The sequence below is a fragment of the Haliotis cracherodii genome, unplaced genomic scaffold (genome assembly GCF_022045235.1).
Source record: "Haliotis cracherodii isolate W230 unplaced genomic scaffold, xgHalCrac1.p SCAF_4, whole genome shotgun sequence".
Classification (NCBI taxonomy): domain Eukaryota; kingdom Metazoa; phylum Mollusca; class Gastropoda; order Lepetellida; family Haliotidae; genus Haliotis; species Haliotis cracherodii.
In genome coordinates, this window is record NW_027266297.1 from 22,980,848 (window position 1) to 23,008,531 (window position 27,684).

Here is a 27,684-nt window from a genome sequence, read left to right on the forward strand (position 1 = left end):
TCGAAAGAAAACGTGGAATTGTGTATTTTTATCAGGATTATTTCATGAGTGCTTATCATGGCTGCTGCCGCAAGACATCTTTATAAGTTCATTGGTAATTAGGGTTTAAGCTGATACAATTCCCTGAAAAGTAGTGACATACTGTACACACGTAGCTTAACAACATGTACACAACAAATCGACTAGCGACATGTCAACATCTTGATATAGATCCACTCATGAATCACAATCATGAAGATACTGATGCAAAATGTCACATGTAACTAAGTTTGTGCCAACCTCACCCTAAACTGAATCACCAATTAAGCTCCCAGCACACTGCCATATGACCTCATGCGTGTGTTTTTATAATTTATGACGATATCACTTGTGCCAATATTTTTTGATACATTATTTTTTGATACATTATTTTTCTACCTAGGGTAAATTTTATAATATCCATATCATGTACCAAGCTTTGAATGTTTTCAATTTCATGTAGATCTACATGGGTACCTGTCGATATATACTTGTAAATGATGGTACCCAGGTCAAGAATGTATCGTGGAAGATTTAGGTGATGGAAATCTAAGCCATAAATTTGTGAATATCACAATTGCTCAAAAGGGTGTGGTAGTTTGCAGTTGCCACAGCATATTGAACCTTGCCAGATGATATGCTCTCTTAACATAACAATTTATCTCGTCATATCACATTTGTGCGGATCAGTACTCATGTCAATCACTGGATATGTCTGGTTCGCTCTTCATTATTTACAGGTGGCCTTCATATAGCTGGGATATTGCTGATTTTCGCAATAAACAACAAACAAACAGATTAATTGAGGCAGATTATACTATCATTTCTTTCACCATCTTTACAGTTATTTTTTTATTTCTGAAACTGTTCAGTACAGTAATTAATACATCTTCAACTATTTTCTTTATTTTTTTCCATTCTGGACATCTAGATATTGGAGCCAACTTGACAGGTAATCCTTATTTTATGTACTCTAAAATACAATTAATAAATTCATATGTGACCTACTTTAATTTCTTACTGGGGTATTATCCATGAACCTATTGACTGTTTTCATCATGTTCATGCCAAATTAAATTTGTGAATTGAGTGCAAATCTCTCAGTCTCTCTTTCTGTTTCAATAATTACTTACGTACAATATATATATATACTTGTATAAAACATATGTGCTATTTAGATCCAGTATTCAGAGGAGTGTACCATGGATCCAAGAAGCATGAAGGTAAGTAATCGTAAAGTCCTTTTTATTATAATAATAATAATAATAATAATAATACATGGATTATAAACAATTGATAGGATGAGTGAGTAAGTATGGTTTTATGCCGCTTTTAGCAATATCACAGCTGGGGACACCAGAAATGGGCTTCACACATTGTACCCATATCGGGAATCAAATCCGGATCTTCTGCGTGACGAGCGAATGCTTTAACCACTAGGCTACCCGACCGCGCCTGAGCATTGAAATTTTTTTAATGTTTTGAACTGAAATTATTTTCATAAATCAAACCAGGTATGGGTTCATCATGTTCATGGGAGCTTATGTCATGCATGTCCGTCAAATTGCAAATCCCTTAACACTAACTTATTAAATAGCCATAAAACCAACTCACTGAGGCCTCTTTATGGTTGTGATGAAGTAATGACTCATTTGCTGCAGATGATTTCCAGGATGTACTGCAGAGAGCGTTCGACTACGGCCTGCAGAAGGTAACTGCTGTGATGTGACACCTGACAGTTTAACGTTTTTCCTTGACCATAGTGTAGCAGTGTCTATTTATATCTCAGTATCCATACAATGTTTCACTTTAGTTGTGCCAAAGGAATAGTCAGCATTATAGTTAGCAGGGCAGATCTAGCATGTTTCAAAGAGAGGGGTCCAAACAATCAGAATCTGCTCATGGTGGGATTGGGAGGGGAATGTGCTACCTTTGGTTTTCTAATGGGTTAGGGGGTGAGTGTCAAGTCCCCCTCGATCCCCCCTCTGCATCCTCTGCCTATGAGTATAACCTCATTTGTTCCTGGACTTGATAGCTGAGTGAGTGTGTGAGTGAGTGAGTTGGGTTTAACACCACTTTTAACAGTATTCCAGTTATATCATGGCGTGTCAGCCTAATGTGGGAGGAAAGCCCAAAGTGATGCAGGTCTCAGACGTTTACCACTTTGGTGAAACCAACGAGCATGGGTATGGTGCTGACAAACCTCGAAACATAATTGGGGCAAACCAGGATTCGAACCCACAATCATAGGTTTCTGGCTTGCCCAAGGGACGCAGCTCTGCACAGTGTATCGCGGCACCTAAGCTGACTGGGCCACTCGTGCCCCCTCTTGACAGCTGAATTGTGCATGAAGGTTAAAGCCATCAAATTGCTTGAATCAGTAATATAGTACACTAAGAAGAGTGATGACTCTTGAAGTCCGAGTGAAGGTGTACTTAACAGCTCCTCCAGGACAATGTGTATTGTAGAAGCTGAATTAAAATGTACATCGTATAATTAAATTTTGAGTCATCATACTCTGACGGTGTGGACCTTCATCACTACTTCACAGGTTTGTGTACCTTGGTTTACACAATGTTTCTCCTTCACCCGTGAATATAGACCAGACTAATTTTGACCAACGAATCAAGGGGCGGTTGAGTAGCCTAGTGGTTAAAGCGTTCGCTCGTCACGCCGAAGACCTGGGTTCGATTCCCGACATGGGTACAATGTGTGAAGCCCATTTCTGGTGTCCCCCACCGTGATATTGCTTGAATATTGCTAAAAGCGGCGTAAAACCATATTCACTCACTCACTCACCAATAAATCAAGACAAGGCCTGGTTCAAGTGAGGGTAACTAGCAGGTGCTTTGACCATGTAGACCAATCATCACTGAACAGCAATATTTCTTGTGCAACGTGTGCCATGGTATTTTCAACCCCCTGACAGTGTGGGGTAATCAAACAGCCCATGAGTTTCATGGCTTCATTTCATCAGTTGACTAAAACTGGACAAACGTTACTTCTAGGGCTGGGACGGGTAACTTGGGTACTTGGGTCGTGTGGGTACTGAGTAGGACCCGGGTACCCACAGGACTACCCAGTCCCGTGGCTGGTCATATGATATATTGTTTAATGGCAAAAATTATTGGAACTCTATTTTCATACTTTAAGTGACTAATGTTCCCATCTCTTTCTGACTATACACGCATTCCTTCTGAATTGTATATGTTTGAATAAAGATAAAACTTCAGTTGACTTCAGTATATGCATGACCATTTAATGCGTGTATCGAAGTAATTTTGCCAGGGATAAGGTCAATTTTTACCTATCTCTTGAGACCTACAGAGGGTACCAGGATACGGACGGGTAATAGTGGGGTGGTACCCGGTTAGTAAATTTGGACTCGTCCCAGCCCTAGTTACTATGACATACAGTTGTACATGTATTCATAGGAGACAGAGGACCGGACTGCATACAGAACCTGTGAGGTATTGAGGATGGGTGTGGCTAATGCTGGTCCAGGCTTACATATCTATATATGGGCAATGTAACTGACTGCTGTGTGAATCAACATTCATGCTCTCACTTCCAGATCATGATCACAGGTGGCAGTCTGAAGGATGCGACTCAAGCTCTGGAGCTGGCCAAGACAGATGGTGTGTGTACCAGGATCATGTGGCAGACCATGGACAGTTACAGGCCATGTCCTGTAGGTTGTACAGGCCACGTCCTGTAGGCAGTGGACAGTTACAGGCAATGTCCTGTAGGTAGTGGACAGTTACAGGCCACGTCCTGTAGGCAGTGGACAGTTACAGGCCACGTCCTGTAGGCAGTGGACAGTTACAGGCAATGTCCTGTAGGTAGTGGACAGTTACAGGCAATGTCCTGTAGGCAGTGGACAGTTACAGGCCACGTCCTGTAGGCAGTGGACAGTTACAGGCAATGTCCTGTAGGTAGTGGACAGTTATAGGCTAGGTCCTGTAGGCAGTGGACAGTTACAGGCCATGTCCCGTAGGTTGTGGACAGTTACAGGCCACGTCCTGTAGGCAGTGGACAGTTACAGGCCATGTCCTGTAGGCAGTGGACAGTTACAGGCCATGTCCTGTAGGTAGTGGACAGTTACAGGCCATGACCTGTAGGTAGTGGACAGTTACAGGCCATGTCCTGTAGGCAGTGGACAGTTACAGGCCATGTCCTGTAGGCAGTGGACAGTTACAGGCCATGTCCTGTAGGCAGTGGACAGTTACAGGCCATGTCCTGTAGGCAGTGGACAGTTACAGGCCATGTCCTGTAGGCAGTGGACAGTTACAGGCCATGTCCTGTAGGCAGTGGACAGTTACAGGCCATGTCCTGTAGGTAGTGGACAGTTACAGGCCATGTCCTGTAGGCAGTGGACAGTTTGGGCTAGGTCCTGTAGGTAGTGGACAGTTACAGGCCATGTCCTGTAGGCAGTGGACAGTTACAGACCATGTCCTGTAGGTAGTGGACAGTTACAGACCATGTCCTGTAGGTAGTAGACAGTTACAGGCCATGTCCTGTAGGCAGTGGACAGTTACAGGCCATGTCCTGTAGGTAGTGGACAGTTACAGGCCAAGTCCTGTAGGTAGTGGACAGTTACAGGCCATGTCCTGTAGGCAGTGGACAGTTACAGGCCATGTCCTGTAGGTTGTGGACAGTTACATAACATGTTCTGTGGCAGATCATGTTCAGTAATTATGATGAGCCAGCCAAGCTTGTCACCACCTCAGAAACTTAAACTTTCATCCTTAATGGAGATTGGCATGAATCAATCCAAAAGAGAGATTATCATGCACTCCCAGTTATGCATTAGTTAGCGGTGTGTGTCATGACCAGATGTTGAGGTGTTAGCGGCACTGTTCCAGGCTGAAGTGAAAGATGGTGTTTGTTTGTATTGCAGAGAACATATACAGCACGGTGGGGTGTCATCCCACCAGGTGCAAGGAGTTCGAGAAGAGTGGCGACCCCGACAAGTACCTCCATGACCTCACAGAGATGATCTCTCAGAACCGGAACAAGGTGGTGGCAGTCGGGGAGTGTGGACTAGGTATGGGACTTCAGACGGTCTAGTGGTAGTTCACATATACATTTACGAGGATATTCCCTAGAGAGTCCGTATAGCCAACATGAGTACAATCAAATTTGCCCACTGCTCATTTTATATGTAACTAATTTGTGTAACTGAAAAAGGTTATGCGAGTTGTGGACTTGTGGTAGTTATCCTTTCAGATTTTCATCTGCATCGGTACAATGTGTAAAGCCCTTATCTGGTGTCCCCCACCCTGATATTGCTGGAATATTGACCATACTCACTCACTCACTTATTTTTCTTGGGATATTGGAGTAGACATTGAGTCTAACAAGTCCTTTGCTAGAGTACGATAATCGTAATCCCTAGATATATGTGTACTAGTAGGATAACCTAAGGGAGATAAATATCATATTCCATAGAAATACCATCACAAACGTGAGTTGTTTCACTGAAGTACCTTCTCAAAAGTAAAATAATTATACTTTTTATGCATTTCATGAGCAGGTAAATGACAATTTTACTCATACCTGACTCATACCAATTGCTTTAGTGTTAGGATAAGTATAAATGATATTTTTACTCTGAAAATACAACTCCAGTTATTTAGGTTTGATTGCAAACTGAACAACACAATTGTCTGTATAAATATATTGTTTTTTCCTTGATCTTTTTTCAGATTTTGATAGATTACACTTTTGTCCCCGAGAGACACAGCTCAAGTGAGTATATGACAAAATTGATCGGTAACTGGGTGTGAAAGTCCTAAATGTTGTAAACAATGTTACAATATCATGTTCTGAAGAAACAAGGGTTTAGAATTTGACAACTCTTTCCAGGTATTTTGAGAAGCAGTTTGACATCACTGAAGCTACTCATCTCCCAATGTTTCTACACTGCCGCAACTCAAGCACAGAATTCCTAGACATCATCAGAAGAAACAGGGACAGATTCACAGGGGGAGTGGTAAGGATGCTTCTCTCGTACTGTCTCAGTTGCCAAAGTATCTTGCATGAGCTCTAAGTTATATAAAACATTTCAACACCATTTGCAATGATGTACTCTTAATGTACCGGTAACAAACTTCTTGGACCAATCATGAAAATCTGTTTTATGAGATTCAGTAGTCACAGGAACAATGATAATAATTACCTCTGCTCTTCAAGTCAGTACCTTCTCTATCAGATTGTAATGGATTCTGGTTGACAGCATACAGGTCTGCCTTTGGATTTCTTTCTGATTCCTTCTTACTGTCAGAAGATATGACAAGACCTGTTTAGTGAAAAGACAAGTCATACTTTTTCCGCTTTGGTGAAGACCGCCTCCGTGGTCTAGTGGTAGAGCGTCCGTCCAGAGAGCGGAAGGTCCGGGGTTCGATCCCGACTGCATCATACCAAAAGACGTTAAAAGATGGTACTTGTTGTTACCCTGTCTGACGCTCGGCATTAAGGGGCTAAAACAAGGACTGGTGTTCGGAGTCAGTATACTGTGTCTGAGAGGGGTATTCATGTTATACTGTGGCATGGTATCTCAGTGAGCTAGCACTATAAATCGGCATCAGTCCGGACCAGTACAAGCAGCCACACAAACACACACACGTACATGCACGTCGCTATATAAGTGCAATAATCTTGGACGCGACGTTAAACCCCATTTCACCTCACCACCTCACACCGCTTTGGTGAAACTCATGAGCATGGTATGGTGCTGACAAACCTTGCCTCATAATCAAAGGTTTGAACTCATTATCAGCAGGGCCTTGCACGGATGGTGGGAGCAACCCGTTGTCAGTGTCAGACAGTGTGTTGAACTAGGCACCTTTTCATTGGCACTACTTTAGGGGTTTGTATCCACTACGTTCCGCCATCACCCGTGATTACATTGGACTGCTGTGCTGAGTCATCACTACCTTCAACCATTGAATCAAGACATGGCCTAGTTCCAGGGACTGCTCAGACCAGTGCATCTTCCCGAGGCAAGAGAGTTAACTGACTATAAAAATCCAGTTTCCACCCTTGCCGAAATAGGCTGGAATTCCGGAGTTACATTTTCGCTGGACTAACGAGTCCATGCATAGTCCAATCAAAATTGCGTAATGAACTTGTCATCCGGTTCACACAACATGGATTTCAATGTGCAGATTTCAGTTGATCAAAGGATTTGCAAAGCATGTGTACTGCCAACTGGGCATTTTGCAAATGTTTTGAAGTTTTTATACAAGTTGCTCATGCACTTTTATACATGATGCTCTTTGCGAGGTAAGGCCCATTATGTTACAATATAGATCTTGATTATCGATCAGATCATCTTGACTGGGTGCCGCCATTTTGTTTGAAACAAATGCAAGTGATACGAGAGGTCGAATCTGATTGGTCAGTAGGAGAGGCTTAGAAGGGACTCAACTCATAATAGCCACTGATGGCGCTACGATCGAGCCCAGGAATTCCAGCCTAGTTCGTCAAGGGTGGAAACTGGACTTTTACAGTCAGTTAACTCCCTTGCCTCGGGAAGATGGTGAAGTATTGACGATGGGGACCTTTCTGATCATGTGGCAGACATGATGCAGATGGTGCTGGTCTGCTACTCGGGTGACAGACATCTTTCCCGTTATTGCAGGTCCACTCCTTCACAGGGACAAAGGAGGAGGCGGCTGCCATGTTGGACCAGGGCCTGTATATAGGAATCAATGGGTGGTAAGGCTTTGCTGCACATACCTGTCAGTGTCCTGCTGGAACATCTTCAGGATTCACTGGATTTTATATATATTTTGGCTGTCGTAAATTAATCTGTCCTATTTGCAGGTTCTTAAGATATTTTTACTGCAATAATGAAACATGCATGTACCTTAAATTAAGTTAAGTGAAAATAAAAAAGAAACAATTTGCCAAACATATTATTTCAATCACGTAGGTTATTTTTACCATGGACACTTAATACTATATTTAGGGTCCATGTTTTTACAACTGCATTTGGGAGTAGATCCATGTTTAGTTCTTGTTTAACAGACAGCATTGTTTTATCAGCTCTTTGAAAACGCAAGAAAACATTGACGCAATGTGTACAATCCCAACAGAACGCCTGATGATAGAAACAGGTAAGTCATGGTTAGGGCTGGTAAATATGTCAATGTCAACAGCAGTGTCAAGGGAAATAGCTTTCCATCAAAAGATTTCAACTTTTGAATTTTGTGTGTAGCAAAACCTAATTCTATTTTGAAAGAAAAGAGAGAGAAGTGCTTCAGTTTCATTGAAAAGGTTGACAATAACGTAGAAACATGTCCATTTGTACATGTGAGCCGACCCGTGAAGATTCCGGTGTAGAATAGGTCTTCAGCAACCCATGCTTGCCGTAAACGGTGACTACGCTTGTCGTAAAAGGTGACTAACGGGATCGGGTGGTCAGGCTCGCTGACTTGGTTGATGCATGTCATCGATCCAAAGTGCGTGGATCGATGCTTATGATATTAATCACTGGATTGTCTGGTCCAGACTCGATTATTTACAGACCGCCGTCATATAGCTGGAATATTGCGGCGTTAAACAACAAACCAACCAACCAGCAACATGTGAGCCACTGATTAACTGTGCATTCTGTTGCCAGTACTGGTACCAATTTATAATAATAATAACAACAATAACATATATTAATATTCATAATACATTTATAAGTTCTGAAAATATTTTGCTAAATTGTTTAGTTTAGTCCTTTTCGTGTATGTTTCTATGCTTTTACTGAATGTCCAATAGTACTTACGTAACCAAATACCTATTCAGATGCCCCGTGGTGTGATGTGAGGCAGACACACGCAGGCTTCAAGCATGTGAAGACATCTTTCCCCTCCAAGAAGAAAGAGAGATGGGAGAAAGGATCCTGTATCAAAGGCAGGAATGAGCCTGCATGTATAATGTAAGTCATCAAGTGTTTGGATCATTCATTCACAAAACATGCATACCTAGGTTATTTTGCCATTTTTTTGTTTTGGTAACCAAACCTCAGAATTTTTCATTCCTACCACATAATCTGATTGCTAAACCCTGTCTTGCTGGTGATACTAATACCTGCTCACTTAGTTAGTTTATTGATGATGCCAGGGTTGACGTGTTTTAATACATTCTTGAACTGTTTGTGCATTCATTACTGGCACATTGCCCAAGTGGATCACTCCTCATTTTCTTCAGACTCTGTTAATCTGTGGTGCAAAAGAGCCTCAGTTGATTAATGAGGCGGGTAGTCAGGTTCTGGGACATGGTTTATTACTTGTCATTCTACCAGGACATTGTAGAATCCTGCATACTGATTGGTCCGCCAGAGGTATAAAATCTATCTGAGACCATGGTCTTGCTGATGACTGCCTTACTAGTAAGAAAATATTTATTCAGATGCAATTCTTTCACGAACCTGCACAAACAATTTCAAGATCGGATCTTACTTTTTTTAATGCTGCTGAATAATGTGATGCGGTTCCTTCATTATTTACAGCAAGTGTAGCAATAGATTTCAGGCTGAAAACTTGACGAACAAATATTTTGTCTTGAGAGAGTGCATGGACAAATTCAGCAACATCAACATGGCTTGACTTTTGGCGCTACTCAATCACATACTATGATGTGATATCTCCTGAGCTTAGATTTCCCATTTGCAAGGGGGCACGGGTGGCCCAGTCATCTAAGGCGCCGTGATTCGCTGTGCAGAGTTGCGTCCCTTGGGCACGCCAGAAACCTGATTGTGGGTTCGAATCCCGGTTTGCCTCAGTTATGTTTCTAGGTTTGTCAGCACCTTACCCGTGCTCGTGGGTTTCACCGAAGTGGTAAACATCTAAGACCTGCATCACTTCGGGCTTTACTCCCACATTAAGCTGACACGCCGTGATATAACTGGAATAATGTTAAAAGCGGCGTTAAACCCAACTCACTCACTCCCATCTGCAGGACTTTGTCATAATCGTGGCATGTACTGAGACAAAACATTACACAGGTCGCTTCATTTTCCCTAGGATTGTCAGTTGAATAATGCTTTCAGTATGTCTGCCGACGTGATGGTTTTGTGCCTCTTTATAGTGATTCAAGCATTTTGGTGAAAATTATGGTTTGGGTAAATAAAGCAAAACATATATGCAGATAAACATATAAGTTATATGATATAACGTCCCTGATCATTGCCACCATTACCAATGTTTGTCTTTGTTTTGTTTTTATGTCATGGTAGAATGGAGATGAACCAAGGTTTTGAATTTCAATTTAATACCTGTAAATTTGTGATATAGATGGTATATTGCTTGCAGCAGCTTTTTACAAACCTTGTACACTTAGCATGTCCCCTTTAGAGGATGAACCTACATTTCCAATTCCAACCTCTGATATATTCTTGGGAAAACAATGCTGTGTTTCTGAATAAAGCATGAATGCACTTTTCTAGATGAACATTCATGCCAGATTGAAAATGTTCACTTACGATATTTAGGCATTATGAAGTAATCGTACACATTCTCATTGGCTCCTAGACAAGTGCTGGAAGTGATGGCAGGAGCAAGGAATGAGGACATCGGGCAGCTAGCAGAGAGGATGTTTGAAAACACTCAGAAACTGTTCTTCCCCGATTGCAGTTGATGACAGCAGGACTGTTACAGCCAATCTGTGATATCAGCGGGATGCACTCGCCTGCACAGATCAGACCTGTGTGTTATGGGAAGTCAGAAATAGAGAGAATCTCTTGAAAGCTTTAGGAGTGAACTGGCTTTCTTCACCTGAATTGTTACCAATAATATTATGGTAAATGTGCATTGCCTTATCCATGTTACCAGTGGCAACCACATATTGCAAAAGCTGAAACCGGGCATTCCCTATTAAACAAAGTGAGAAACAGGCTGAAATACGGAAAATTTCATTTATTTTCAACATTTATACAAACACAAAATAAAATATAATTGCATCGCACAGCATGTTATGTTATTTTGTATTACAAATTATTACTTGAACTTAACACATACCTGCCATTTCACATATTTAAAATGTTTCATTGTCAATTTCTTTGGCACAATCAAAGAAACAGTAAATTCCTTGAGGACAAAGTACAAGTCTAGGACGAGCATGTTGCTTTAATTTAATTTAAACCGTTCACATTGTAACACTTCATAATCCTAACCTTGTTATCATACACACACTAATGATGCAGGAATTATTCAGTACAGGATGAGTGATGATGAAGTTAAAAGAAAACGTTTCTGCATCAGAAGTAAGATTCCATCCTTGATGACAAAAAGTTCAGTTGGTACTTATACTGTAATAATAAGTACCATTGTATATGTAGTATTAATTTCTGGTTCCTGATTAACAGCTTAATGGCATAATCATCTGATACATGCTTGTAATACAAATACAAAACACCCGGCATATTTGTGACTAGATACTGCTCAGAGGCTCAATGCCTAAATAACACTGCGAAAAGAAAAGACTTCCTCAGTAGAGGAAGTTTTTAGTTCCATGTATTTATGTTTAAAAATGTTACATAAACAAGGGGAACATGGAACTTCTGTTATTTATTAGGCTGTAATCTGCATTATTAGCGCCATAGCAGATAACCAAGTCAGGCCCCATAGCGGGTGTTATCTGTGATATTGTTTATGATGGGGTGGGTATGTTATATCAACATGAGGCAATATTTGCTGGAACTGATATTTACAATGTTTTCCTCAAGAGTGGAATACCTTATGCCAAATAAAGTGAGGGGTGAAAACTATTCTACTTACAGGATGTATTTAATAAGTTAATAGGTATGAACCAAACTTTGTATATGTCAGGAAATCCTACAATGCTTACCCTAGTACATTCGGCAAATAGCCAGGTTACAGTAACCAGATACTTTTAACACTTCAAATGTGACTGACTATATTTAACAAGTCACTCATGAGGTATAGTTTCAGGAGAAAATAAAATGCATCCTCATACTTGGGATATTATGAATCATATTTACCATACTAAGATGAAACTAAAAGTGTTCTAACAGAAACCAGAATATTAATACTGTGACCGTAATTAAAACGTTTTTACAAAAAAATTACTTGAATATTTCTGGAACACTAACACAAATTATCGTAACAAATCCTAATGTTTCATCATTGTTCTAGCCACTGATGATTCTACATAACTTATTTTGGCCTTTGAAAAGATATATTTATAACAACAACCTACTAGTCAGCAGGAAAAAACATGAAGTTTCCAAAATGATCATCCTGATATGTTTGATTTAAGTTTATAATATCAGCAAAATCACTATCACCTGAAACATGATGGGTATCGAATATCAACTTTCAGCCAAAGAATATAAACTGGAACGTGAGGAACAAGAAACTTGCATTGAGAAAAGAACATGTAATGAAAAGAAAATGTAATGAATACATTCTTGGATGACAAAATTTTCAACATATTGTTGCTTTGACTGTTTTCAAAGTTAACACTGTAAAGCTGGAGCGAGCGGAACCCAACCACCGCGACGAGACAAGAGCTGCAGCCTCTTCCAATGCTGAGTCTTAATTGGCTGTTATTTGTGTGAGAACATTACTACACCAGCCCACAAATGTAACTGTATAGTTCTGCACTACTGAAAGGCTCCAAGACGTTGTTTGGTGAATATTTTCAGGTGTAAACTTTCCCCTGTAAGACAAAGAAAGTAACAACTCAGAACATTGCAGAAGTACATATCACAAAAATAACATATGTGAGTTTTAAAAAACATAGGCTACATGTTCGCAACATCATTGCAGTTTAGTACACGGAAAATATGAAGAATATGCTCCACCAACTGAAGTCTGGGAAATCAAACCTGTGAGTGAGTGAGGGAGGAAGGGAGGTTGGTCTAACTCCACTTTTGACAGTATTCCTGTTCTTTCATGTGGTAAGAAAGCGCGAAGTGATGCAAATCTCTGGCTCGGGGTGAACCGGGATTCGAACCCACCACCATAGCTTTCTTGCATGGCCAAAGTACCGAAAATCTGCACCCTAAATTTCGGCACAGACTCAGTGACCCGTGACTCTGTGGACAAGTCCAGGTGTTAATTATTAGGCTACCAAAAACCCTCTAGGTACAACACCCATTCAATGGAATACGTTCAACTCATGGCTACACATGTTATGTACTCACTCATCTTACACATCCAGGTTAATTAACATCAACTACAGACTACTTACACCAAAACGTTCTGTAACAACCAGGTGTACACAATGCCTGCTATGTGTAGGATGTATTTCCATAACCATAATGAGTAGGTTTTCACCAATCCCCAACACAGCCACAAGTATCCTCCAAGTCGAGACCAGAAGTCGGGGTTCAGTGCATGTAGCTGAAAGTAAATACAATTGTACACTTGTTATTGTTGTAGATCCAGAACGAAATATTGAAGGGAATGTCTCTCCCTGTTTGTTTGTTTGTTGTTTAACGCAGTACTCAGCAATATTCCAGCTATATAACATTGGTCTGTACATAATCGAGTCTGGACCAGACAATCCAGAGATTGACATCATGAGCATCGATCCACACAATTGGGAAGCGATGATATGCATCAACAAATTCTGCGAGCCTGACCACCCGATCCCGTTTGCCTTTTACAGCAAGCAAGGGTTGCTGAAGACCTACTCTACCCCGGATCTTCACAGGTTGTCTCTCCTTGATGTAATAGGTCATGGCAAGCCTGTGAATCACACCATCAGGATGGATTACACATTATTATTAGGTTACAGCCTTATCAGGATTTCCTACTTGTAAACCATTTTGGCCATCTGACGGACTCAGTATTTCAGTTGTCTCATACATACACACCATGCTTTTGGACGTTCAGTGCAAGATAACCATTGAGAGCATTTTCTTTTACCTTCTGGGTGGCGATATCTCAGAACAAACACATCCCCCAAAAAATTTATACGTAAAAGTATTGGGTTATTAAATGGTTGTTAGTGCTGCAATACTTAGGTCATTTCATATTTCCTGTGTTTTTTTTGTTATCAGTGTTGTTTCCTGTGTGTATTTCACTTGATCAGATAGCAGAGCAATTCCACTCATTTCGCAAAAATGGCATTGGATGAAAATGAGTGGAGTATTCTCTATGTATCTGACCCATGAAAATTTGGGATACATATAATCCTTTAGCAACCCATGCTTGTCATAAGAGGCGACTAACGGGATCGGGTGGTCATGTTTGCCTACTTGGTGCATGTCATAGAATCCCAATTGCCAAGATCTATGCTCTAAAGCTGAGTGCAGCATTGAACAACAAAAACATCTCTATGTATCTCTTCAAAATGTGTTTTTATTGCTATCTTATTATGTATATTATTTATCGTATGCCTTTCACTTGTCAAAGGAATTTCCTTGCAGGTAATAAAGTATTGTCATTGTCTGTCTATCCCATAAACCTCAATTTTCATAATGAAAGTGTATCATTCAACACAAAACATGCTTAAGTATTGCTGTCTTCAAACCAAAAGGTTATGGAGTGAGTGAGTGAGTTGGGTTTAACGCTGCTTTGAACATTATTCCAATTATATCACGGCATGTAAGCTTGATGTGGGAGGAAAGCCCGAAGTGATGCAGGTCTTAGATGTTTACCGTGGTGAAACCCACAAGCACTAGTATGGTGCTGACAAACCTAGAAACATAATCGGGGCAAACCGGGATTCAAACCCACAATCATAAAAGGTTATGGAAGTAATACATACTGGTACTACAGTCAATAAGGTTGTACAATCACACTCCATCTTCATGCATATGTTTTCTGTACACCTACCCATTCAACTGCTTGAACTGTTTTGGCCACAGCATATTGCCTGTAGGGTCTGCTGGAGTCGATGGTCCACAGAACAAACTCCGATGACTTTCTCCATGCTTGGGTCAAGTACGGACTCACTTTCTCGTATACACTGGCATACATCAGTGGAACGTTCTCTCTCAGCCAGCTGCAAATATAACCACCAGTGAATATTTGTAGAAGAAATGAGTGAGTGAGTGATTTAGGTTTAACACCACTTTGAACAGTATTCGTCATATCATGGCGAGTCAGCTTAATGTGGGAGGAAAGCCCGTAGTGGAGCAGGTCTCAGACGTTAACCACTTTGGTGAAACTCACGAGCAGGGGACTTGTGCCGACAAATATTATTGTGGTGAACTGGGATGCAAACCCACCAACCTAGCTTTCTGGTGTGCCCAAGGGATGCAACTCTGGACAGCAAATTATGGCACCTTAGACGAATGGGCCACACGTTCTTTAATATTTAGTCTAACTGTTCATTCCATGCAATCCCCATTCTTCAGGAACCCATGCCTGTCGTAAGAGATGGCTGACGGGATCAGCTTTAGACTCGCTGATTAGGATGATGTATCTCCAAATACGTGGATCGATCCTCATGTTGTCAATCTACTGGATCACCTGGTCTAGACTCCATTATTGAAGACAGTCTGAATTTTGCAAAGTGTGGCGAAAAACAACCAAACAAAGACAAAATCTCCTGCAATAACATGTATATTGCAGTGAAACACAACACGATGTGGTTTGTGATTGTGAAATGAAGATAGTGTATTTACCCAATCACTTTAGAGAAGAACATCTGAATCTTCCTCCAGGCCTGCTGCAGGACAGCCAGGATACCGTACTTGTTCAGGAACATCACTGTCCGAGAGCCTGAAGAAATACATAGATCTTGATCACCTGATTTCTATATGATCAAGTACATGGTAACTATTTTGGAGAGATATCATTACTGATTCACTGCCCTGCAAACAAGACTAATAAACATGATGATAACAGTGTGAAAGTGGGTCTAGGTTTTACGCCACATTTAGCAATATTCCAGCCATATCACGGCGAGGGATACACACATGGGCTTCACACATTGTACCCATGTGGAGAATCGAATCCGGGTCTTCGGCGTGGCGAGCAAACGCTTCAAGCACCAGGCTACCCCACCGATCCCATGATGAAAACAGTGAGAGAGTTGGGTTAAACAGTATTACAGTTATATCGCGGCGTGTCAGCTTAATGTGGGAGGAAAGCCCAAAGTGATGCAGGTCTCAAACGTTTACCACTTCGGTGAAACCCACAAGCACGGGTATGGTGCTGACAAAACGTAATTGGGGCGAACCGCCATGATGATAACAACCTCGTGTAAATAAAACATCCATTTTGATTTGACTTACGTTCGATGCTGGGGCTTGTGTACATGTCATAACCCACAATGCCTCCAATGACAAGGACAATGGAGAAGATCAGAGTGAACCAGGGAAACGGGCTCTGACTTAACTTCAGAAGCAACTCCTGCAAACAGAAAAACACCAAACTTATCCATATTCCAACATGTCCAATTTCTGTGTAGCTAAATTATTTCGAACAACAGTAAAGTACGATTATATCGAACTCAAGGGGACTACTAATTATAGTTCGTTACAACTGTAGTTCGTAATAAGGATATATACAGCTTAACTACAGCAAATAGTCGGGAACCCAAAAAGTAAGTTTGTTATATCCGTCAGTTCGTTATAAGCCTGTTTGTTATAACCGTAGTTTACTGTATATGCATACAGGTTTCTTAAGCACTGCTTGAAAGTCATTTATGAGAACTGACCCTGCAGACTACAGCACAGTGTTCATGGCCCTCTGGGACGTTGCGGTTCTGCGATGCGATCTCATCATTTGTCACAGAGAATGACCTCAGTGTCTCCCTCAGCATCTTCTTGTCCACTTTCTTGCATAGTGTGCCCCAGTTGCTGTTGATGTGTTCCAGCAGGACCCTAGAAGGGCAGGGGGAAACGTCATAGTCAGGATAACTGGGCATGCTTGTTTATATTTATTTCATGCATAGTAACTTAACTTGATATTTCATGACATTTAATTATGTATTGATTCACAAAATACACATTAATATACAATAGTTTTCCTGACATAAGGATCACTACCTGATATAAACGTTTGGTTCAACTTGTGACAATGTATATGCTGAGTATTCCTGGATTACACAAAAGGACCACATGAATCATATGCATCCAACCTAAGGTACACACACTCCTTGAGTCAGTAAGAGCAACCTACCCTGACTGAGGCAGATGTTTTGTGTACATCTGACACCACGTTGAAAAGGTCTGCTTGTCCGTCAACAGACATGTCATCAAGTTTGACAGCAGCTGAAAACAGTATTTGAATGACAGTAGTTTTTTTCCCGGACATTGTTTACAAATTGTTTCTATCTTAACTTTAGGGTCAAATTTGAAACAAAAACTATAATCAAAATAAAAACTGAGTTCAATTTAATTACTGAAATTGGCAAAAAGTTCCGACAAACTAATTCTTAAATCACTAGAAGTCATACTCAGCAAGCCAGTTCTTACAACAAGCACCTGTTGTGCCGCGGAATCACAAAATGTTATGAATCAATAAATTGCATGGTGTCCCCAATATGTCCGCGGTGAAATATGTGTAAAGTGATGATGAGGTCATGGTGATGCCTATAAACTTACCTCATGTTTCAGCTGTGGGACACATGACGGGGATGCCCTTGAGAGAAATGATGGGAAGAAGTTCCTCAAAGACTTGGCTGGGTTTTCTCCGAATGCTATGGCCTGCAACAGTAACACAACTTTGTAGCCAGGTCAGGGTATGCTACTTACAGTTAATGTAATGGTGACAATTTAAGTGAGTGAGTATGGTTTTACGCCGCTTTTAGCAATATTCCAGGAATATCACAGCTGGGGACACCAGAAATGGGCTTCACACATTGTACCCATGTCGTGAATTGAATGAACGCTTTGGCGTGGTGAAGGAATGTTTAACCACTAGGCTACCCGACCGCCCCAGAGACAATTCAATTTGAGGACTATTTTACAAACTGACAAAAGCAATGGCAATAATAGAACGAAATATGATTATAAAAAATATTATATGAGTGATCAGTTGCCCTTCAAATATGTTGAGGTGCTGGTGTACTGGAGATTTTTGAAGAACTACTGTAGCCTGTATCATGTTTCTCAAGGTTGGCCAAAATCTTCTCACACATAATCCTGTTATCATTGGGGCAAACTTGGTTGTTTCTTGTTATATAATCAGTGGTCTTGAGCTCAGTAACAGTTAATAGTATGCCAAAATGATGTACTAGGGTGCCGTTGAACAAAACAACCTGAGCGCTACGACTGTCGGAAGTCTATGTTAAGGTATGGGAGTTACGATCACCTTAGGGCTAAGATTGCTTTGTACAACGGCACCCTGGGATATAAGTAGGCGTTTTAAGTAACTTATCATTTAACGTATCTCACCTTCACTTTAGGATACTGTGCCTGCAGCCTCTTCCTCAGGTCTCCCTGAATGTTGGTGCCAGGGTTGAACAATATATCAAGGACCTGGAAGTAGTCTCGCAGGGACATGGACCCAAATGCTGGACGCACTTCTTTATGCCAGCTGGTAACAAGGACATTAACTAAATTACTAGAGAAACAGTAAACGGGCAAATGCAAACAACAAAGGTGTCCTTGACACCTTACAACTTCAAGATCAATTTCAAGTTGCATGTGTTGTATACTGATGATATTAAATCCATTATGTGTCTCGTACACTGAAACAGTAAATCTCTCACCTGAACAAGTTCTCCAGGTATTCCACACAGTAAGGAGCAATGGAGCGGTAACCCAGAGCTGGCATCATCAGATCCAACCACACTACAATCACATGGCATCTTACATGACTAAACCAGAACACAGAAATTATGGATTTCATGTTGCCAATTTTTCAATCTTCAATCTATGCACAAATAATTTTTCACACCATGAATAAATACAGGATTTTGAAAGCATCCAGAATTTGACATTATTTTCCAACATTGTTATAAATCATTGTAATACTTTTCCCCAAAGACAAAAAAAAATAAAAAAAATATCAATATCATAAAAAGAAACAACCTGGGAGACTGGTAAACATATGCATTTTTAAGTCTGTTTCAAAGTATAACCTTTGTAACTTAGCATGTTAAATCAATACATAATCTGACACTTATTGCCGACAAAGTTGACTTCAGTGGTTTTTCAACATGTTTGCTGTTTTCTACATTGAACTGAATTTGATGGGACTCATTGGGAAACAAACCAATAGAATATGACATGTACATGTATAACAGTTAACGATGTCATGAGCTTGGAAGTAAACACCTAGGAAGAATCTGTCTCCTTACACCATGTTACATCACCAAAGGTGACCCAACATGTCCAAATCAGTATGGAAAGGGCATCTGTGCAGTGTGTGACACACTTGTTGTGCTGTTAGATTACATATTGATGTATAAACCCTGGGACACTTCTGTATCCATGCAAAGCAAGTTAGGGGGCATGCATTAATGAATGGAATTGGTGTTTTCAGCTCAAAATTAAAAACAGGTTGTAAAAGTAGCTGCACAAAAATATTGAATATACTGAGTGTATGGATAAACTATTCCTCTACCCTAATAGTGAGTGAGTGAGTATGGTCTTACGCCTCTTTTAGCAATATTCCACCTATATCACGGCGTGGGACACCAGAAATGGGCTTCACACATTGTACCCATGTCGGGAATCGAACCCGGGTCTTCAGCGTGACGAACGAACGCTTTAACCACTAGGCTACCCGAACGCCCCCTCTACCCTAATATGCAAAAAGATATGTAGCGCTTAGAAAAGGCAATTCTGATCTTTAACAATTTATTCATACAGAAGGGTTACCCACCTCTGAGACCACACCTGAGTCTCTTGACACCTGCCTGACCGAGAGCCCACAGGATACTCAGACATCGAACAGGTCTGTTGTGGTGGGTCTTGAGCAGGTCCAGGTACTGAAGGCAGCATGGTTACATTGGTTATAGGATAGAATCAGAGAACCATGTAAATCTAAACACTGACAGTTGCCTTAAAGTTTTTGTTAAGATTCCTTTGTAATTCCAAATGATACCAAAGCAATTTAAAGACCACACATCAACACGCACCTGTGGGAACTTCGAGAGAGGGATCTCTGGTTTGTGAAAGGCCAGAGACTGGAGGAACATTCTGTAACCATAGGTTGCCAATCCTGAAAGAAACAGTGTCATACCATGATAACACTAGTCATAACATTAGCTACTTTATTATCATCATGCCAAAAGTTAACCTTGAGATGCAAAAAAGCTTATTTCCAAGACAGAAAATAACCTTAATTCCATGCAATTGTTTGAGTTGAACAAGTAAAATTTGCTTTCCCCATTATGCTCATAAACAGACAAACAGTTAGAAGATGTACATGATCATGGGTCACATGATCTGACAAAACTTGATATCATCTCAACTACCTTATTGTACATTATAGCTAAAATGGATAGAATTATCATAAAAACGCCCGCATGTTATCAGAAATGAGCGGGCCACTGTAACTTGATAATGCCCTCATATTACTTGACGACGGGCCATTATCACGCCCATTGTTAGCTGACGTCATAGGATAGGGATAGGTGACGTAACGTTCAATAGTGGCGTCATCTGGTTTGTTCTATGACGTTTCCATATTTGTAAAAGTGGGTCAGTGACATTCGTGTTGATTGCAGTAAATGTTTCAAAATCGACATTGTTGTTTCTTTTTATTTGATAACAAATTCCATCCATTTTAGCTATAATAACGGTAACGCTATTTTTCAGGGCATCATCATTTGCAGAAGCCCTCGGTCTTTTCAACTGCCCTCCTTCGTCCGGCAGTTAATGGAAGACCTCGGGTTTCTGCAAATGATAATGCCCTGAAAAATAGCGTTACCCTTGTATTGACACACACATACATCTAAGCCTGCAGTAGTACCAGCAGTACTCTAAACTCACCTTTCTGAGCCTCACTGATCATAGTCTGTAGACAGTGGTAGAAGAGATGTTCCAGTGTTTGTTCTGAACATTTCTTCATGGAGGAGATTAACACTTCCTGGCAACTCTTGCTCAGCTTACACAAGGGGAAATCTAGGCACGACAAAATATTAATAAATGCCATTTTGTAATAAATAAATATTGTGTTTTTATTGTAACTCCTGCAATGTGATTGGCTATATGGATTGTTTTCTTTTGCATTCATTTACACAAGATCGCGATCTTATGCTTGGCTACAAATGCCATCCATTTGTGCAAATTGATTGTAGGCTAAGATAATTGTAAGCTACAGTTCACTGTTCCAGACCAGCTAAGAGTAGTCCCTGAGCAAACTTGACAAAATGGTGTGTATTTAAAACTTGTAAGTTTTATATCTATTTGTATATTTATAATACTTATCCCATCTCACACTAGGCACTTCTCCTTCTTTCGATCCTATGTGGAAAGGCGCTTGAACAAAAAGTTTCCAGCTTCTAAAGACAAATCACTGGAACACATCCCAACATCACCACGGTCACTACCCCAACAAGTGGGTCATGCACTATACTCCTGTACATAGCGACTACCACGATCCGATCACATGACTTTCTCTGCCACATCATTCTCTTTCTTAGAGCTCACAAGCCTGAGGAGGATGCGGGAATGGTTGGGAGGGCATATAGCGTCATCTTCCCGAGGCAAGGGAGTTAACTGGCTATAAAAGTCCAGTTTCCACCCTTGCCAAACTAGGCTGGTATTATGGAGTTACATTTTGGCTGGACTAACCAGCTAACCAGCCTGTGCTTAGTCCAATCAAAATCGCGCAACGAAATCAAATCCGGTTCATAAACTGTCATGCACATTTCGGTAGATTGCAGGATTTGTGCCCCGCCAACTCGTTGTCAACAGATATTTTCGAGTAAGACTCGTTTTATCACAATGTAGATCTTGATTATCAATCAGATCGTACTGACAGGGCGCGAGCCATTTTGTTTGAAGCAAATGCAAGTGATACGAGAGGTGGAATCTGATTGGTCCATAGGAGTGGCATGGAAGGTACATAACTCATAATAGCCACATGTGGCGCAACGATCGAGCCCGGGAATTCCAGCCTAGTTCGACAAGGGTGGAGACTGGACTTTTAAAGTGCAGTAACTTTGTGATCGGTTTGGTTGTACAGCTAAAAGGCCATGGGGCTAAATTCCAATTGGGAGCACATTCCTTAGGTAGTTGCAGTCTTCGAAAATGAACTGGTGGAAATGTGGTGGTCTCCTGGCCGGATGATTGATCGAAGTAATGCGACAGAGGTCATACGAAAATGTAACGACACCTGGATCTTGACCTAGACAATCTAGAGCTTGTTTTGACACTTAGGTACCGACCGTGTCCTGTAGAGCCGGAAGCCGTGTGTGAAATTAACATAATGTCGGAAAGCGCACGTAAAATCTCCAAATAATCATCAAAGCCGGAAGCTGGCTTGCTGAATACTCTTGCCGATGTGGACTGGACGTTGTCGGAGAAGTCCCCACCAGCGAATGATGTGGCAGAGATAGTCATGTGATCAGGTCATGCAGGTCGCTATCCACAGGATCCATTTGTCTGGGGAGTGACCATGGTGATGCTGGGATGTGTTCTGGTGATTTGTTTTTAGAACTGGATAAATATCTGTTCAAGCACCTTTCCATCAAAAGAACGAGAAGTGTGTAGTTTGAGAAAGGATAAGTCTAAAAATGAATAAGTTGCTTCACAATCAAACACTGACATTCATTTTGTATAACCATGATAACTGTGCAATTCAACTGGACACTTCGGGGGGAAAAAATGAGTGCATCACAGATTTCATGTCATAAATGTTCTTAAGTGTGATAACTATCCATATAACTATCAATTCAATAGCCTTATATAGTATTTCCATCCAAGTCTACCCTGAGAAAAGTGTGAAACAACATGCCTTTAGATATAATATGGGAAGGATACACGTGGACATCTTCCCGAGGCAAGGGAGTTAACTGACTTTAAAAGTCCAGTTATCTCCCTTGTCTTTGGAGGATGAAACATGGAAAGTGCCTGCAAGCAATAGTAATGACCATAAAATTTTTGATAACTCATGAGGCAGCTGATATTAGTTCATACTCTGGTTGGGAGTTGTTTCCCTTTGTATATATGCCTACATCTGTGGAAGAACTTGCTCAATGTTGAGTAGAGTTTGTTATGATTTGTCACACATTGTAGTTCGGTTTCTTGCACCTTGCCTTGATTGACAGGCCCTTTCAACTTTGTCACATGCTACTCTGCATTGATTGGCTACTGACTTTGGAGGCATGTTACAAAATTAAGCAGTTATCTGATTCTTGCAATGCCACAAAATACATTGCATGTTATGTTTAACGGACCTCACTGACTTTAAATCATGATTCCAAAAGTTTTATCCATAATACCTTAGCAAAGATTCTTATTCACATGATTCATTAACGTTTTGATAATTTAATAAACAAACAATTTGTATTCAGATTCTGATTCAAAACAGAATTCCACTGAGAACAACAGCTCAGTAGGAAAGTTGGCTCTCTGAAACAAGTGAGTTGGGATTAACACTGCTTCAAACAGTAATCAGTTATAGCTGAGGTTAACGTGGTAGGAAACAGAAGTCCATAGATCATGAGGTGTAACCAAAGATCACATCAGACCCATCGGGAATTCGAAACCAATGACGAGCAGATCGGGGGAAATAAGGGAGACAACTCAGCACAGGACAATCATTGTGCTGCCTTAGACCATTGGTCACCTGTGCTCTCTCAGCTTACAAAAAACATACTCATAGGAGATAACATTAGTGATCAGTACCTTTCGGTTTATCCTTGAAAACAGCATCATTCTCAGGGACCCTTTCCAGTTTGAGATTCAAGAATGATGCCAGATCTTTCAACCACACGTCAGGATTCTCTGGAAAGCTTTCATGTGACTGATTGAATATCAGTTGCAAATCAGCCTTATCAATCTGAAAAAAAAGGTTTCATTGTGAAGAACCATGGTGGTTTAGATCCATATAAGAATTTAAGTGCCAGTCATTGCCATAAAAGTTGCTGATGTTAACACTGCTTATGATGTCTTTTAGACAAAGAACACTTATATTATTAAACTTGATACAGGGGTTACCTGGGTCTGTATATTTGCGAGTCTTGGAGACTCACTTCTCAGTTTTGGGGGCATTTGGCACTAACATGGTGTTCCTGAGTGCCCACTGTACCATGAACTAACAGCTAACAAAATACAATGCATGTTCAATGCCTTATAAAAAATTTAAAAAAAGAGTCATGGTCTCAGACACAGCCACTAATCCCAAGTCCCAATCCCGTTTTCATTTCCATTTTCAAAACAAATAATTCCTGAAATATTCAGTGTCTAGAAACATGACCCTGGCAGTAAAATGCTATAATACTTAAAACAAAGCTATCCAATATAGCGTGCAGTTACTTCCCTTTACCATGTTTACATGCGCTTTGCTTTACTGCACATCTTGTTTTATTGTCATGGCAGCAATAGAAACTTGTGTGCTTATTTTGCGGTTTGCAAATTTGGTCAATGAAAACATGAAATTTATAATAAAACATAACAAGACATAATGATTTACAAATTCAGTGGTATTTGTGTACTGTAGTACGCCGGAAAATGTTTCGCAGAGATTAAGATTACGTGTGTATTTGTCTCGTAAAATAAGCCTGAATTAGCCATCAGCTGTTAACACATTTTCTCCCCGATACATAGGTGATTTTGTTTTAACAATAAATGTTTAAAAATACTTAATGTCATGGACAAAATAATAAATGTAGTAATTTCAATACAGTGATAGGAAGACCGAAAACTTTTTATCACTTACAACTAATGTTCGTACAAGAAGAGTTCATGGTGAGTTGATGTGATTTGCCGATCAGTTCATACACGATTTTGCCATAATTAATGTAAACAAAACTGAATGAGATCTTGGTAAAAAGTAATATAATGGAGTACAAACATAAGTCCAGATACACAATGAACACCTTTATAGCCAGATAGTGTTATAACAGGACTAACTTGCGCACTACTTCAGTACAATTTGTTGAACTGTTACTTCCTGTGTTGTGTGCTCACGATAATGTCTTCGTTGTGAAATAAAATCAAAGCTCATTGTACGCATGTATTATGCACACACTGGTAGTCAAACAGTAGTCAAATACTATATTCCAGGATCTTACTTATCAAGAAATTCACTTATGAAGGGAGGGCCTTTCCCAGGTTGATTGTACACAACTGTTTATTTGGTAACTACTAGTTTGAACAAACAAGGGGGAAAAAAGGCAGCCTGCACAAATTTTTCAAAAGTCGTCGCCTGAGAACCAATTCTTTTATATCTTTAAACCTTAAGAGAAGAACACTGATTGTCTTATTTAGGATAGCAGAATTATCACACAAATCATGAAAATCTTATGTGTATGCTTTATTAGCTTCAACCATTTCAACACATGATATTAATTGCATTCATTCTTTATTATTGTGCATGTATATAGGACGCAATATTTTGCATCCAGTAAAACCTGGTTGATGTGAACGTTAGATCATGTAGATCTATCTTTCTTTTTCATCTTCATGAGGCAAGGGAATTTCCATCTTTGACGAATTTGGCTGGAATTTCTGGGCTTGATTGAAGTGCCGCCAGTGGTTATTACGAGTTATGTCCCTTCTATGCCCCCCTACTGACCAATCAGATTCCCTCTCTCACATCACTTGTATTTGTTTAAAACAAATGGTAGTTCCCAATCAGGACGATCTCATCGCAAACATTTGGAAAATATCTGCCGATGCAGAGTTAACATACAAATGTTCTGCAAATCCTGCATTATGAAACAAATTTTTGGCACGAGATTTTCCATGTTGTTTATGAACCAGATGCTGATTGCTACAGAATTTTGATTGGACTAAGCATAGACACGTTAGTCCAGCCAAAAAATAACTCCATAATTCCAGCCTAGTTTGGCAAGAGTGGAAACTGGACTTTTAAAGTCAGTTAACTCCCTTGCCTAGGGAAGATGTTCTTATTTTGAATTATTATTGTCTAAAAATATATGATTGTATCATAATTTATATGTAACAATTTAGGATATTGTTATAGGATGTTCAACACAAGTATTCTGTACCTTTGCAACTGCCTCCTCAAGCGACTTTGGTTTGCTTTCCTTCTTTTCTGGGTCTGCTTTCTTTTTCTTGGGCTGTGTGACCTTCTTGGACATGTTGGAGACACCATTAGCCTTTACATTGTTTGCACGTTCATCAGCTCTTTTGTCCTTAGTAATGAAAGCATCAAACATTGTATGTGACTCTTTTACTGGATCTGAAATTATATAATACATTAATCATTTGTTAATCAAGGGTAATATGGCATCCGAACCAACAATCACAACATAATTTTCATGACTCCGCAATCATGGCTGTGTATCCATGATATGCAGGAAAAAGAACACCATCAAAAAACTAATCATGCTGATAATTCATCATGTTCATAATAACCATTAAGCAATAATTACTTATCAAAAACAAGTGTAATTACAAACATCTGTTTCCAATAGTCAACTTCATTCATTGTCATATTGTCATGATCAATAATGATATTAATAATAATTATATAGACTCTTTTTAATTTTGGGGTGTTCATAAAAGAAAAATACATGGGTACACATGCATTATACCGGACACCTATGTATCTGCCACGTTTGTTTGATGCAACTAATAAAGCCACATGTGATAGCATCAGTATATGAAAAATAAGCAGAAAAAAAAGACACACACCCCCACCCCCTTGCATTTGTATGGTTGAATATGATTAAACCTTGAAAATGAATATCAAAGCGATGAATAGACGTCGAGAAATGGACATCTACATCTGTACATTGAAAAAGTACTAGAAAATATAAGTTCCATAATTGCGTGTGACAACATGATCAAAGACACATTTCAGTGAACATCTTGTATTTTGTATCTACTTTGGTAATTAAACATAACATTCACTTATGAAAGCATTTAAGCCGTTGATTGAGGGGCAGGTCCCCACACCCCATGTTATTTTAACTAGGTGACAAAAATGATGCCTGAAAAACTTAGAAAGCATTACTAAGGAATGAGCTTGTGCACATCCCTTACCGAAATGGCGGAAGGTGTTCGGTATACTACATTCTTGCCAATATATTTTCAAGATTTTGATATTTTCTTTATTATCAGCTGGTTAGTTACATGAATGATACAGAATGCTCTAAGTTTTTAAAATATCGATATCATTAACAGTTTCATTTTTAACACTAGTAAGTACCAGGCGATCACTCTAAACATTTTGTTGCATGTCAATGGTCATGGCATATTGCACAACACAAATTCATAAAAACACCGGTACTGAAAAAAACGATTGAGATCTTTGTAGAGCGCATATTTTTCAGTACTGTACTATAGTGACAAAAACTGGTGGGAAATAATCAAAGTAAGTTTTCAAAAAATTCAAGTTTCGAAAAACGTGTATGCCTGTGAAGATGACAGTCTAAAGTGATGACGTAGATCATGTAAATGCAGAACTTCAACATGTGTCAAGCTCATGAATCAAGTTAGAACAACGAAAGAAAATTATTACCGTCATCTTCGATCCTTGGCATGTTTTCAACAAACTGCTTAATTTGTGTTTTAGTCATTGGCCTAGAAGGTGCCTTTTCCTTCTTAGGTTTGCCAACAACTTCCCATTGACCGGCGGCAGACATCTTGCAGTGTGA

At 40.0% G+C, this 27,684-nt stretch overlaps 2 protein-coding genes across 3 annotated transcripts; one reads left to right on the forward strand and one right to left on the reverse strand.

Annotated features, from left to right (window-relative positions):
• LOC139478591 (deoxyribonuclease TATDN1-like) lies at window positions 1–11,631 on the forward strand. 2 transcript variants are annotated; one of them, XM_071261135.1, is made up of 12 exons: window positions 1–94; window positions 950–970; window positions 1,197–1,241; window positions 1,680–1,729; window positions 3,593–3,656; window positions 4,919–5,065; window positions 5,727–5,769; window positions 5,887–6,013; window positions 7,664–7,740; window positions 8,071–8,141; window positions 8,821–8,953; window positions 10,548–11,630. In XM_071261135.1, exons 1-12 carry the CDS (start codon window positions 58–60, stop codon window positions 10,651–10,653), a joined length of 921 nt encoding a protein of 306 aa, XP_071117236.1. In that variant the 5' UTR covers window positions 1–57; the 3' UTR covers window positions 10,654–11,630. The 2 variants fall into 2 exon arrangements, with proteins under 2 accessions (XP_071117236.1, XP_071117237.1); XM_071261136.1 differs by lacking the exon at window positions 1,680–1,729 and having other exon boundaries at window positions 30–94; window positions 10,548–11,631.
• Window positions 10,917–27,684, reverse strand: LOC139478589 (transmembrane protein 214-B-like). The gene is made up of 16 exons (XM_071261134.1): window positions 27,549–27,684; window positions 26,071–26,264; window positions 23,744–23,897; window positions 20,882–21,013; window positions 20,026–20,108; window positions 19,770–19,875; window positions 18,652–18,733; window positions 18,335–18,476; window positions 17,543–17,644; window positions 17,118–17,209; window positions 16,654–16,819; window positions 16,229–16,346; window positions 15,617–15,713; window positions 14,823–14,991; window positions 13,231–13,382; window positions 10,917–12,696 (listed from the first exon to the last, which is right to left on the reverse strand). The coding sequence occupies exons 1-16, from the start codon at window positions 27,670–27,672 to the stop codon at window positions 12,573–12,575; spliced, it is 2,037 nt and encodes a 678-aa protein (XP_071117235.1). The 5' UTR covers window positions 27,673–27,684; the 3' UTR covers window positions 10,917–12,572.